Below are 13726 nucleotides of genomic sequence, written 5' to 3'. Positions count from 1 at the left end.
AGTGGAATGGGAAATCTGAGACTCTAACAGGGCCTAGTAATTTATAGGCACAACTAATAAGTCACAAGAACGTATCTTCCCTAACTTAGGATGCTTAGGAGCCAATGGGTTACACATTCCAGACCATGTCTGGGCAGATCCCCCTTGGTTCAAGTCCCTTTCCAGTGACATTTTTAAGGTGAAACTGGTCAGAAAATGACCCTGATCACTGTATATGCTCTTTGTAATGCATCAGGATATCAAAGCACACACCTGGGGAGTCGATAAATCCTCTATTGAGATATTCCAATGAGACCTCCCCTAAAATTGTCTCCTTTAAAAACCAAGTAAGCCCTAGCCGGTTTGGCTCAGTGGATAGAGCGTTGCCCTGCGAACTGAAGGGTCCCGGGTTTGATTCTGGTCAAGGGCACATGCCCGGGTTGTGGGCTCGATCCCCAGCAGGGGGCATGCAGGAGGCAGCCGATCCATGATTGTCTCTCATCATTGGTATTTCTTTATCTCTGTTCCTCTCCCTTCCTCTCTGAAATCAATAAAAATATGACTTAACACCAGGACATTTTTGTCCATTTAAAGAAATATTAATTCAAGACTCTCCAACATTGTTGCAATGAACCTTATCAGGTTCCTAACCACTCATGGACATCTGCCCCTGTCTATGACACCTCCATCTACAGTGGAAATCAAAAGCTTTTCAAGGAGAAAAAGGACAGATATCAAAAATAGCCAGCTATCCTGAGGCACTGACAAGGCCTGTATACCTACAGGTATTATTAAGAACTAGAGGCCCAGTGCATGATTGAATCATGCACGTGTAGGGTCCCCTACACGCTTTCCCTTTCGATCACGGGGAGCTGGGTGCCTGTCCGCTGGTGCACCAGGCGCCGGAGGCTTCTGAAAGGCCTGGTGCCTGAGTGGACAGGCACCCAGGTCCCACACTTTCCTTTCGATCGCTGGTGCACCAGGCCTTTCAGAAGCCTCTGGCGTGGCGGAGGCTTCTGAAAGGCCTGCTGCCTGAGTGGACAGGCACCCAGGTCCCACACTTTCCTTTCGATCGCTGGTGCACCAGGCCTTTCAGAAGCCTCTGACATGGCGGAGGCTTCTGAAAGGCCTGCTGCCTGAGCAGACAGGCACTCAGCTCCCCCGCGTTTGATGGTCCACACAGCGGGACGTCAGCTCGCTGCCCCAGAGGCCCCTTCTGTGCTGCAGCACAGCCATGGCGCAGACGCTGAGCTCGTGCCGCTGCTGGCGATGCAGCTCAGCATCCCGCCAGCCCAATCAGCTACCCCGGCCACCCAAGTCCCGCTCCCCCGCGCCTCCTGGCCAATCATGGGCATAGCGAAGGTACGGTCAATTTGCATATTTGTCTATTAGGTAGGATTAGAGGGCCCGGTGCACGGATTCATGCAGTGTTGGGGTCCCTCAGCCTGGTCTGCACCCTCTCGCAGTCTGGGACCCCTTGGAGGATGTCGGAGTGCTGGCCTGCGGGGATCAGGGAAAGCGGCAGTCCGAGATCCCCTGAGGGATGTAGCAGTGTGTGAAGTGGCAGGCGGCTGGGGAGGAGCCCGAGCTGGGGCCAGGAGCTGCTTGCTCTCACCCCAGTCCCACCGTTCCTGCCACTGCTGCCTCTCACTAGTGCACTGCTGCAGAGGCGGGAGAGGCTCGTGCCGCCGCAGCTGCGCCTGCCAACCGTGAGCCCAGTGTGTGGCGCCCGTCGGTCAGCTGAGCGGCACTCCCACTGTGGGAGCACACTGACCGCCAGGGGGCAGCATCTGCATTGAGCATCTTCCCCCTGTTGGTCAGTGCTCATCATTGCGACCGGTCGTTGGTCGTTCGGTCACTTAGGCTTTTATATATAGAGATAAGAATATTCATACACCTGGCTGGTGTGGCTCATTGGTTGAGTGTCAGCCTATGAACCTGAAGGTCACAGTTGGATTCCCGGTCAGGGCACATGCCCGAGTTGCAGGGAAGGCTTGATCTCTGGTGGAGGATGTGCAGGAGGCAGCTGATCAGTGATTCTCTTCAAAGGTCAATATTTACCCTAAATAATGCTGTCTATTTTCTTTTACACGTACGATAACATACTTATATCTAAAGAGAGAAAGTAAGAGAGAGAGAGAGAGAGAGAGAGAGAGAGAGAGAGAGAGATTGATCAGTTGCTTCCCATACGTTCCCCTATCAGTGATCAAATTCACAACCTGGGTACATGCAACCTGTCATCGAACCTGCCAACTTTGTGATATGTCTTTAGTGTGTCCTTTGTGGAGAAGGGATTTCAGATCATCTAAAAATTAAGTTGTTTGTTGTTTTGTTCATGATTTTTACAAATTCCTGTTTTTGGCTAACAAGTGATATTGGAGGTATTTGTAACTGTTTTCTTGCATTTCCCAGGCCCTCTTTTTGCTCTTTAGGTAGCTTCTTTTGGTGCCTAGAAGATGCAAATGTTAAAGAAAAAATGACGTGTGTTTCTTTGTCATTGTTTTGGCTTGGGAAGAGATTGCTCCAATTTGTCAAAATGAGCCTCATCTTGTTTGTAAAGTGTGTCATCATTGCGTAATTTTATTGTGTTGAATTTTTTCTAATGATATTTATCCCCCTTTAGGTTAGATTAGAATTTCAGAGGGAGAGGGTACATTGGTCAGGGTCCGAGTCAAAAGTCATGGGTGAGAGTTTAAGGTTTAAATGCAAAATATTAAGGTTCAGAGGTTAGTGCTCATGGTTGAAAAGTCAAGGGTCAAGGTGCAAGGCTTGAGCATCATGGTTCAAGTGTCCCATCAACTGATAAGCATGGTCATACTGACCCACCAGGAGTCAAAACATCACCTCATCCACATCATCTCAGGGAAGGCCAATAACTGACCACTGTGACCCCCGGGCCTGCCCGTAGCTGCATTCCATCCCCATTCTCACCCCAGCCCCTTCCCCTTTCTAGTCCTGTCCCTGCACCTGCTGGAAGACGGGATTTGAATGCCTGTAAGCGCCCTGTCTCCTTGGTTGGCTGACCTTCTCAGTAAATGACTTATATGATACAAGCCCGCCTTATTGAACACGCTGACAGGCAGCTCAAGTCCAACCAGGGATTCACAAGTAACTGTAGGGCTAGGGCCAGGGCCTTCATTCTCAGACCTCCTCCGCCCTGGACGCTTCGTTCTCCAAGGGAGCTTTCAGGGGAGAGATCTCGCGAAGACCATGTCCGCGGACATGGAGGCCGCTTCTGCGCACCGGGAAGAGGAGCTTCAGCTCAGGCACCCCCCGAAGGTCGAATCCGCTGGATTCGGTGAAGGGGCTGCGGAAGTCCACTGGGGCCCCCGCGGGCCTCAGGGATCACCACCGCCCCGGGAGAGCGGGTGCGCCCCGCGGGGCCCACTGGCTCCCGCCGACACCCCTCCTCCGAGTGGGAGCTGGAGCCCGGGGAGACCCCGCGCGGTGGGGGCCGGGCTTCAGAACCTGGGCAACACCTGCTACGCGAACGCGGCCCTGCAGTGCCTCAGCTACACCCCGCCCCTGGCCCGCTACCTGCTGTCCGGGCGGCACTCGGGGGCCTGCGGGCGGCGGGCGTCCTGCGCCCTGTGCGCCCTGCAGGCTCACGTGACCCGGGCCCTCCTGCGCCCCGGGGACGTCATCGTGCCCGAGGGGGAGCTGCTCGCGGGCTTCCACGCGTACCGGCAGGAGGACGCCCACGAGTTCCTCCTGTTCACGCTGGACGCCCTGCAGCGGGCCTGTGTGCCTGAGGAGCGGCCGCCGTCGCCACCGGGCCGGCCCTCCCAGGAGGACGCCACCCTGATCCGTCGGGTCTTTGGAGGCCACTGGAGATCTCGGATCCAGTGCCTCCGCTGCCAGGGCGTGTCCGACACCCTGGACCCTTACCTGGACATCGGCCTGGACATCCAGGCGGCGCAGAGCGTGACCCAGGCCCTGGAGCTGCTGGTGAGGCCCGAGCGGCTGGGCGGGGCCGACGGCTACCAGTGCGGCAAGTGCCGCCGGAAGGTGCCGGCCACCAAGACGCTGCGCCTGCACGCGGCCTCCAGGGTGCTCACGCTCGTGCTGAAGCGGTTCTCGGCGCTCGCGGACAGCAAGGTGGAGCGGGACGTGCGCTACCCGGAGCACCTGGACCTGCGGCCCTACCTGTCCCAGGGGCGCCGCGCGGGCCCGCTGCTGTACCGGCTCTACGCCGTGCTGGTCCACTCGGGCCGCACCTGCCACAGCGGCCACTACTTCTGCTACGTCCGAACCGCGGGCGGCCGGTGGTTCAAGATGGACGACGCCCAGGTGACCGCCTGCGACGCTTCTGAGGCCCTGAGCCAACGCGCCTATGTGCTCTTTTACGTCCAGACCAGTGAACTGGAAGGAGACAGTGGGAAACCCACATGCCCCGGGACCGAGCACAAGGTCGCGGCGTCGCCCCAACGGGGCCCCGAGAGTGCCCCCAACTTCCCGGGTCCCGGGTCCGAGGAGCCCGCGCGCGAGAGGCGCCGGTCAAGCACACCAGCTTAGAGCAGCGGCGACGGCCCCAGGAGCCATCCCGGCCCAAGCCTCAGTCCAACCTCAGGGAGGTCGCGCGTGCGGTGCCCGCCGAAGCCGTCCTCATTCACCAGTCCCGGGACCGAGGGGGCACGGCGGACCGCCTGCTCAACCATCCAGCCGGGGACGTCCTCCCCGGGGGGGCCAAGGGCACTGGCCAAGGCCCTGGTCCCAGAGGGGGAGCCAAGGCGAACAGGAAGAAGAAGAAGAAGAAGCAGGGGCACAGGTCCGTGCCCGCGTGCCAGTGATGCCAGCAGCAGGAGTGGCCCAGGAGCCTGCGGGAGAGCCTCGGGCTGAGCGCTGAGGGGTTGGGGGGGGGGGGGGGAGGGCGGGCGTCGTGGGCGTGGTGCGGGGGGGATTGGGAGGGTGTGTGGAAGTGTGTGTGTGTGTGTGTGTGTGTGTGCGCGTGCGCGCGCGCGCGCGGGGGGGGGGGGGGGCGGGTGTACTTTCCAGGGTGCCGGGTCAAGGGTCAGGGATGGGCGGCACAAAATCGCAATTTTGGCAAAGTTGGATACTCCTGAACCCATGTAGGGGGGTGAGGGGCGAGAGAAAGGGGGCGACAGGAGGAAGGTGGGAGGAGGAGGAAGGGGCGTGGTTGTGCGCATTGATTTTAGTCTCTCTGTTCACGTGCCCCGCGTCCTGAAGTCCATCAGCCCATCAGCCCTTGGCCTCCGCTTCCCAAATCTGCCTGCACTCCCAGGCCCCAGTTCTGCCCCGTGGAGGAGCTGGGTCTCCACTCCTGGGACTAATCTCTGGAATGGCTCGACGTCCCCCTCCCGAGGCGCATGCCCAGCTGTGCTGATGTGAACCCGGGTGGATCATGCCCGCAGGGCGGCCACGACTGCAGGCAAACGTCCCGGCGCCCTCCCAGGATCCCAGGATCAGCAGCCCGGCACAGCCGGGGCGGCTTGTGTGGCGCACGAGAGCCCACAAAACATTTCCAACCCCTCCCTGGTGGGCTGTCACTGCTCTTGCCACCCTGGAGAGGCCGGGAAATGTGTGACCAGCTGCCCCAGCGTCCTCCAGGTTTTGCACCGCAGCCCCCAGCCCCCGGGTCCGTCCGCCATTGCCAAAGAGGGTTGTCCTGGGCCCACCCGATCCTGTCTAAACGTGTGTGGTCGCCTCTCCGACCCAGCAAACGGTGGTGCCGCCCTGCAAGACGTGGAGAAGGTGTCCTGCGGGGGTCCTCGGGCACCTGCGGAATCTCCCAAGTCCTCTCTAAGCCCGGGGAAACGCTTCGGCAGGCCCGTGGCGCCCTCTGCTGGTCGATGAGCGCCAGTGCGTGTGTGTGTGTGTGTGTGTGTGTGTGTGTGTGTCCGCCCCGCAGCCTCCTCTGGGGAAGGCAGAGCCAGGTGCCTGGACCTCCCCAGGTCTGGGGAGACCCGAGGGGGTAGCGGGGGACGGGGGGGGGGGGTGCGGGGGGGGGCAGGGAACGTCCTGCAAGGAGCGCTGTCTATGAGAATGCAGGGACTTGTGGGGGCGGGGGGGGGTGTGGAGCGAGGCGACTGGTGGTAGGTGGGGGGAGGGGCGTGCTCATGGATTCGTTCAGAGCACTCAATCAACGAGTGTGCCAGGGAGACCGCGGACGAACACGCGAACACGTGGCAGCACAAGGTCGGCTACCAAGATTTCTGCCGAGTGATCCACGTCTGGGAGATTCACCGTGGCTGTTTTCCTCGTGGCTCGGGCCTGCGTATGATATTTGGCGCTCACGCGAGATTGTGATCACATCTACAGGAAAACTGACCTCATTCGATTAAATGGTTTTGAGAGACAGACGTCGTGCAGCACGTCTTAAGGACGGCATCCTATGCATTTCCTAGATTCGCCCTGTCCCGCTACCACCAACGAGGTGGCTTACCAGAAGAGAAAGGCATTCCCCGAGAGTCCAGATGGCAGAAGTCAAAAATCAAGGTGCCAGCGGGACCCCTTTCCGTCTGAGGTCTCTGGGGTCGCTGGGTGGGGCCGCTGGTGGTGGCCTCTGGCGTCGCTGGCCCAGTGCCTTCAACTCCAGCGTCCGCCTCCCACGACCTCCAAGCCAGCTTCGGTGTGTCTGCGTCTCCCGTCTCCCTCCCCTTCTCTTCACTGTCTTCCAGATCCTAGGTATGTACTATTTGACAAGTTGTCTGTGATCTTCAACACCCATTTTTATTTCTTTGTTGCTATAAACTTACATCTCTGAATCAGTATTCAAGTCTGGAGGAAGGTAGAAATATTTCACTATCAAAGTTGCTAGGCCTGGCTTTCCTTTTGAGACTGTAATAAAGGGTTTAATCACCAAACCAGTCACTTAGCCAGCTCATCATCCTGGTTCGCGCCAGCCCCGCCCGCCCTGCTGGCTCAGATGACTGAGAGAGCGGATGGGTGCTCCTCACGCCACAGGCCACACATAGGGCAATCGCGGTCTGGACTCATCAGCTCAGAGTGCAGTTAGAATAATAATGATTCTCTCCTTTTAGATATTCATACATTGTGGCAAGATTGTGATGTCAATGATCTAAGTTTCAAATCGTCCATCAAGATGCTTTTTTGGGGCAGCAGGCTTTGCTCTTCTTTCCTGAGCAGTTAGAATCCTTGCCAATGCACTCCCCTGCCCCATGCCCTCTTTTGCCCCCATAAGCTGTTTGAGACACATCACCTGCTTTAGTGGAACGCATTCTTGTTTCTATTTACAAGCCTCGAAAGTGAAGCATGTATCATGCAAGCAGTTCAGGTTTCCAGAGATGACCCATTGGACCTCCATGGCATGTCGCTGTTCCGATCTGAGTTTGCATATTTGGAGTCTCGTATCTCGCAATGAATGACTTTGAAAAGCTGCCTGGGTCGACCAAGGGCTGGGACAGATGATCTCTTCTGTGCCCAGCCGTCTGCCTCAGCCTGGCATCCTGGGCAGCTGCATGTTGGTGGAGTCCCCATGTCCCAACTCTTAACTTTGCAAGTTCAGATCCTCAGTATCATCAGGTCCCCAGAGCGAATCAGGCTTTTGGAGGCCGATACCCAGAAACCAAACTCACAGAAGGCTGATGGACAAACATACCTCAGAATGTGCTTAGGAGGATTAAATGAGAGTGGATATAACTCTGTCTGTCCTGTAGAGTAAGTGTCCTGTAACTGTTGGCTTTCACTTTATCCCGTGACCCATCAAACAAAATATTGGCAGCACAGGGTAAACCCCGACAACTACTTCCTCTTTGGCTGCCTCTCCTGGTTCTTGTGGACCAAAGGGGCCATGTGCTAACCTGACAAGCTCAGGGAAGGCCTGCATGACAGTCTTGCAAACTCAGAGACCTAAAGTCACCCCAAAGGATGGTCTGAAATTAAAATTTAACTAAAAGCAGTTTATGGTGAGTAGTCATGTCCTAGGCCAGTATATCCCCTGACAAAGATCAACTTTGGTCTAACTGAGCCTATTGTCTTTTTGCATCTAAGATATCTTGGGGCAGGTCAGGGTAACTTGTAACTTCCTCTTTTCTGGACCCCTCAGGGCACAACCAATGCATCAGGGCGGAGACCATAATTTCCCTCATTGTTATTTTTATCATGTTAATTTTGGACTATTAACTATCCTGCACCCACCTAAGTAAAAGAAGTATGTGTCTATCATTTTACTTTTTACCTCATCCCAAGGTTCCCCCTCTTTGCTTTCTCCCACCTCCCTAATCTATCACCAGTGGATTTCATGTGAGTCACTTCCTTTGATGGTAATGTATAAAACAAGGTGGAAAACTGCAATTCTCCGTCAATTCCTTGAGATTCTTCTTCCCAGCAATTGTTGACAATGGCAACCCAGGACCTGAAATGAAGAAGCTGGGCCAGGAAGACCCAGAGTCCGAAGTCCACACCTCAGGTGAGTAGTGAGGCAGACAAGGGATGAGGCCAAACATGAGGTGAGCAATGGGGCCTAGTGAGGGGGCCTTGAGGTGAGCTGGGGGAGGGGGTGGGGTGGGAGCAGGTACAGCCAGCCTGTGAGGACCAGAAAAGTGTGCCTGGACTGTTTCTGGGGTACAAGTCTCAGGTGCCAATTTAAGTGAGACCACCCATGGACCACCTTTCCGTGAGCTCATCCTGTAGACTGGACAGTGGATTTAGGAGTGTACAGTTCTGGTCCCAGTTTACTTGAGCATTGCGAGGGCCAACATTACAGGCTTTCAGAAACAAGAGCTGAGTCTTAAGCCTAAATTTTTCAACAATGAAGTGGAAAACTATAAAAATGATAAATTTATTAGTAATGAAAAAAGACCCTAAGAGGTTTGTTCCATGTCCAGAAGAACATGGCTTGTAAATGCAGACCCAGGCTCAGATCAATTTTAGAGACCAAAGCCTTAGGAGTTCCCTCTACCAGAACGGCTGCAATTACACATGAAGAAGTGCAAATGAGAAAAGGAGCGAATGTGGTCTAAAACGTTTGGAAGAATTTCCCCCTCTGACTGCCCGGAGACAAACTGGGTGCCCAAAGAAAAGGCCTCTGGTGTTCTCACCACAGCAATCCAGGTTCTTATACTTTTTCACTATCCCATGTTTTCCTCTAGTCCTTTTTTTTCTTTCTAAAATGAAAATGGCTTTGTTTTTTGCAGCCTACTTAAACTAAACAGAAATATACAATTAATTCAAAACCTCACCCCAAGAGGTAAAAACTGCTTTTGTTTTAAGTACATGCCCTTCCAGACAATTCTACATGCACAGTTCCTTTCCTCTGCTTTCTGTGGATTTAATTTACTATTCTAGATTCCAAGAAGGGTGTAAAACTTGTAAATATTCAGCTTGTTTCTTTCCCTAACATGTGCACTGTGGACGAAAGGAGCCACATGCTAACCTGACAAGCTCAGGGGAGGCCTGCGTGGCAGTCTTGCAAACTCAGAGACCTGGAATAACCACAAAGGATGGTTTGAAAATTAAATATTTAACTACAAACAGGTTATGGTGGGCAGTCATTCCTAGGCTGCTATCTTCCCTGACAAAGATCAACTTGGATCTTCTTTACTGAGCCCATTTGCCTTTTTGCCTCTGAGATAACATATCTGTGAGATGTCTGGGTAACTTGTAACTTCCTTCTTTTGCTGAAGCCCCTGGGGCACAACCAAATGTGGTAGGCGCCAGGACAGATGCCTCAAATTCCTTCATTAACATGTTAATTGTTCCTGTACCCACCTAAGTATGTGTCCATCATTTTACTTTTTGTCCAATCCCAGGGGTTTCCCACCGTTTGACTTTATCCAATGAATTTCATGTAGCCCACCTATGTCCCTCCTTTGATGGCAATGCATAAATACAGATGTAACCCACCATTCTTCGGAGCATAATCTCAATTCATTGAGGTTCTGCTTCCCGGCATATGTCAAATAAACTCACTAAAATTCTTTACAGGTTTCAATGGTTTTTTTTCGTTAACAGCACTAAGATTGCACATTTTTCTGTAAGTCTTGTAATGTAGTATTTTTATTATAATTCAGTTCTAATTATTTTCTAACTCTTGGGCCCCTGCTCTTGAGCCCTGCTGACAGTGTGAGGCCTGGGGCCTGTGGTTCAGCTCCTGTGTCTAGCATCTGGTAACTGGTGTCTGGTGTCCAGTGCCTACTTAGGGGCCTGGGTTCCTAAACACAGATCTGAGTTCCGACTGCAGTGTCTGTGGTCTCGGGGAGAATTGTGTTTAGCTCTTTGTCTGGGTTCTGGGTTCTGTTTGGGTGTGGCTGGTTTTTTGCATTCCTGTGTGGGGCCCACGTGCAGCTACGACATCAGGGCCTGATGTAAGATGTCCTGTGTCATTCTCTGGCACCTGGTGTCTGGCATTCACGGCCCAAGGTCTGGCTTTATGTCTGAGGTTTAGCTTTTGGTTCGTGGGCTGCTGTGGGGACCGGGGTCTGTTTCTGGGGTCCAGAGCCTGGCTCTGCTGTCTGGTGTGTGTTAATGATGGTCCTTGCCTTTAGCTCAACGCCAACTAGAGTCCTTGTCATGCCCTGAGGAACCCTGGGGTCAGGCTGCCGTGAGTGAATTCCCTTTCAGGTGACACAGTTCAGCTCCACTGTGCTCCAGTCTGTGTGTTCTGGTCTGGTCCTGGCATCTCCTCTTTGCTCAGTTCAGACAACTTGATTAGTGAGTGTAATGTAGTAGGACATTTGCAGTCACTCCCTGAATTGAGTTTGTATGAGAAGCCCCAGTGTAGAAATGAACACGAGGCTCTGTTGTTTTTTTTTTTAATTGCTGTTGCTAAATTTGAGCTCAGTTATTCATCAGGAGCCCTTTATAGTAGGGATCTTTATTCTTATCATCCATATCTGTCATCTGCTCTGTGAGTTGCACAGAGAGTCCTGGGGTAAGGGACGAGGAGAGAGCTGGAGGCAGGTTTTCTATCCTGGTTTGAACCAGCTATGAAGGAGATGAGGGGTGTCTGGGGAAGAATGTAGTAGACCTGGGACAACATTTCCATTCTGCCTTGAGACCAGTATGTGAGGGGCAGAGCAGGTGTTTGGCTAAGGCGGTGAGGAGAGAACAGGAGACAAATTACTTATCCCCTTTAAACACACCTTTAAGGGGGTCATGAGTCAGTGGGCAAGGAGAGACCTGCAGGCATATTCTCCCTCCCTGCTCCAGCCGCTGTGAAGTGCACAGTGGTTGTTGGGGTACGTGGCCAGGAAAGACCTTGAGCAGAACTCTGTATCACGGCTCTAACCAGCTTGTGTGGTTACAGCGGTTGCCTGGCAAAAGGAGAACCCCCTGTAGCTGAATTTCCATCCCTGCTTTCGCCAGGATGTGATGGGAAAGAAGACACGAGGAAAGGGGCCGGGGACATGAGGGCCAGTGGAGACCTTGAGGTGAATTATGTGTCCCAACTCCAGCCCAGCTCTAATGGGCAGCTGGCACCTGTGGAAAGGGCGAGGAGAGACCTGGATGCAATGTCTTCGTCTTGGTGCAGGCAGTGTGGGGGGTAGAGAGGGTGCCTGAGATAAGGGTCGAGTTCCAGCGAGTGTTTGAGAACCAGAGAGGGTGCCTGGGTTGGGGTGCACTGCAGCCAGCTGGAGTCTGTGAGCACTTTCTCCCACTGTTCTCAAGTCAGCGCTTCCACAGGACCAGTTTCCTGGGGAGAGTCCTTCCTGTTCCACCCCCTCCAGACAGGATTCAGGAGTGCACTGCTTCCCAATAGACACATTTCAAAATCTATATGATTTATTGATTTTTAGGGAGAGAGGAAAGGAGAGGGATAGAGAGACAGAAGCATCAATGAGAGAGAGTCATCGATCAGCTGCCTCCTGCACAACCCCTACTGGGGATTGAGCCCGCAACCTGGGCACATGCCCTGACCGGGAATCGAATGGTGACCTCCTGGTTCATAAGTCGATGCTCAACCACTGAGCCACACCAGCTGAACTAAATAGACCAATTAATGAAATTAATTTGTCTATTAATTTGTCGCCAGGTGTGAGGCGTGAGGTGAGGGATACAGAGGTGTAGTAATAGACTTAAATACAAAGATACATTTTGTATGATAAACATGTCTCCTCAGGTCAATAGAAAAAATGTGCATTCTATAATAAATGGTGTTGGGACATGAGGCCAGCAGCAGGTCATAGATAAAAGTCCAGCTGCAGCCCTAGCGTGTTTGCTCAGTGGTTACAGCGTCGGCCCTGGGACTGAAGGGTCACTGGTTCAGTTCTGTTCAAGGTCACCATTCCCCACCTGGTGGGCTGCAGGTGAGAGGCAACCCATAGATGTGTTTGTCTTCTTTCCCTCCCACTCTCTCTTAAAAAATCAATGCTAATACCCTCCCTTGAGGATTAACAACTAAAAAGGCTAAACCATAAAGCTTTTACCTGATGGAGGGGCGGGGCCAGGTTGGAATGAGGGGCGGGGCGGACTTGAGGCGGGAGCTGGTCTGGGACTTTGGGGCGTGGCCTTGCTGTACATCCTGCTCGCCATGATGTGCTTGCAGAGTGGGAAGTGAGGCGAGAGGCGTGTTGAGCCTGAGGGAGTGGAGGTGTGGACCTGAGGAGAGGAAGGTGGCCCAACTGGAGCCACTTGGGGTTCAGGGTATGAGGCAGGAACTGGCGGACCTGAGGTGAGTGGTGGCCTGGGAGCAGCTTGGCCGGGTCCTGAGGTGTGAGGCGCGGCTCAAGGAAAGGCTGGCGGGCGCGAGGCTGAGGCTGAGGTGAGCCGCGCGGAGGCCGTGAGGAGAGGCCAAGGGGTGTGAGGCGTGAGGTGAAGGTGCAGAGGACGTGAGGAGAGGCCGCCAGGTGTGAGGCGTGAGGTGAGGGTGCAGAGAACGTGAGGAGAGGCCGCCAGGTGTGAGGCGTGAGGTGAGGGGTGCAGAGGACGTGAGGAGAGGCCGCCAGGTGTGAGGCGTGAGGTGAGGGTGCAGAGGACGTGAGGAGAGGCCGCCAGGTGTGAGGCGTGAGGTGAGGGTGCAGAGGACGTGAGGAGAGGCCGCCAGGTGTGAGGCATGAGGTGGCGCAGTGGCTGGGCCCACAGGTGAGGCTGCTCAGGCTCGGCTCCCCGTTGTCGCTGTCACTTTTATTTCTCAGGAGCCACAGCCCCTGCCCAGGCTCTCCTGTGGCTTCTGTGCCGAGCCCTCTTGTGTGTCACTGTCCGCAGCTGTAATGGACATTCTCTGAGGAATGAAGATGTGTTTCAGCTGCAACAACATGGCCCTGTGACTCGGTTGGTCCTGGACACAAACAATATTGCGGCTTTGATCCCAGGTCCGGGCGTGTCCGGGGTTTCTCTGTCTCCTCCCCATCCTCTGAAATCAGTGAAGATTAAACGGGAAAATACGTAGATAGTTTAAGCTTGGAAGTTCACAAAGACTACTGGTTTAGCTTCTGGATGTGAAGCTTTTATTTACCATCCAAAGGTGGGAATAAAGAGGACACAGCTGTGCATTGTGAATGTTGATGTTAAACTGGTAGTTAAGTTTAGAAAGAACCTATAGTTTTCCCCCATTTTTTCCTAAGAAGTTTCCATGGCGATACCTGGTTTTCAGGAGGGAACGTTAGCGTAATGGCCTCAGCTTCAGACCTTAAGGGAAACAGGAACCTGCTGGCCACCCCACCCGCACATGTCCCATTGCTTTTGGGTTTTCTTACAAACATAACCTGCCAAGTGTGCTGCGCTTTTCCTAAATATCACCCTGCTTCACCGTTTCCCGAAACCTTTACTAGTATATTCCAAATATTACCTCATTGTTTTTCGCACTCAGTTGTATGTAAATTAATGG

The 13726-nt window shown here is 53.8% G+C and overlaps 1 protein-coding gene across 1 annotated transcript; it reads left to right on the top strand.

Moving 5' to 3' along the window:
* Window positions 1-3189: 3189 nt before the first annotated feature.
* Window positions 3190-4494, top strand: LOC307108629 (ubiquitin carboxyl-terminal hydrolase 17-like protein 6; the record flags this gene model as incomplete). The annotated part of the gene is made up of 1 exon (XM_079786761.1): window positions 3190-4494. The coding sequence occupies one exon, from the start codon at window positions 3190-3192 to the stop codon at window positions 4492-4494; it is 1305 nt and encodes a 434-aa protein (XP_079642887.1).
* Window positions 4495-13726: the final 9232 nt, after the last annotated feature.

This window comes from Cnephaeus nilssonii, assembly GCF_951640355.1.
Source record: "Cnephaeus nilssonii genome assembly, chromosome: 12".
In the NCBI taxonomy this organism is placed as follows: Eukaryota; Metazoa; Chordata; class Mammalia; order Chiroptera; family Vespertilionidae; genus Cnephaeus; species Cnephaeus nilssonii.
This window is presented reverse-complemented; position numbering and strand designations above follow the sequence as displayed.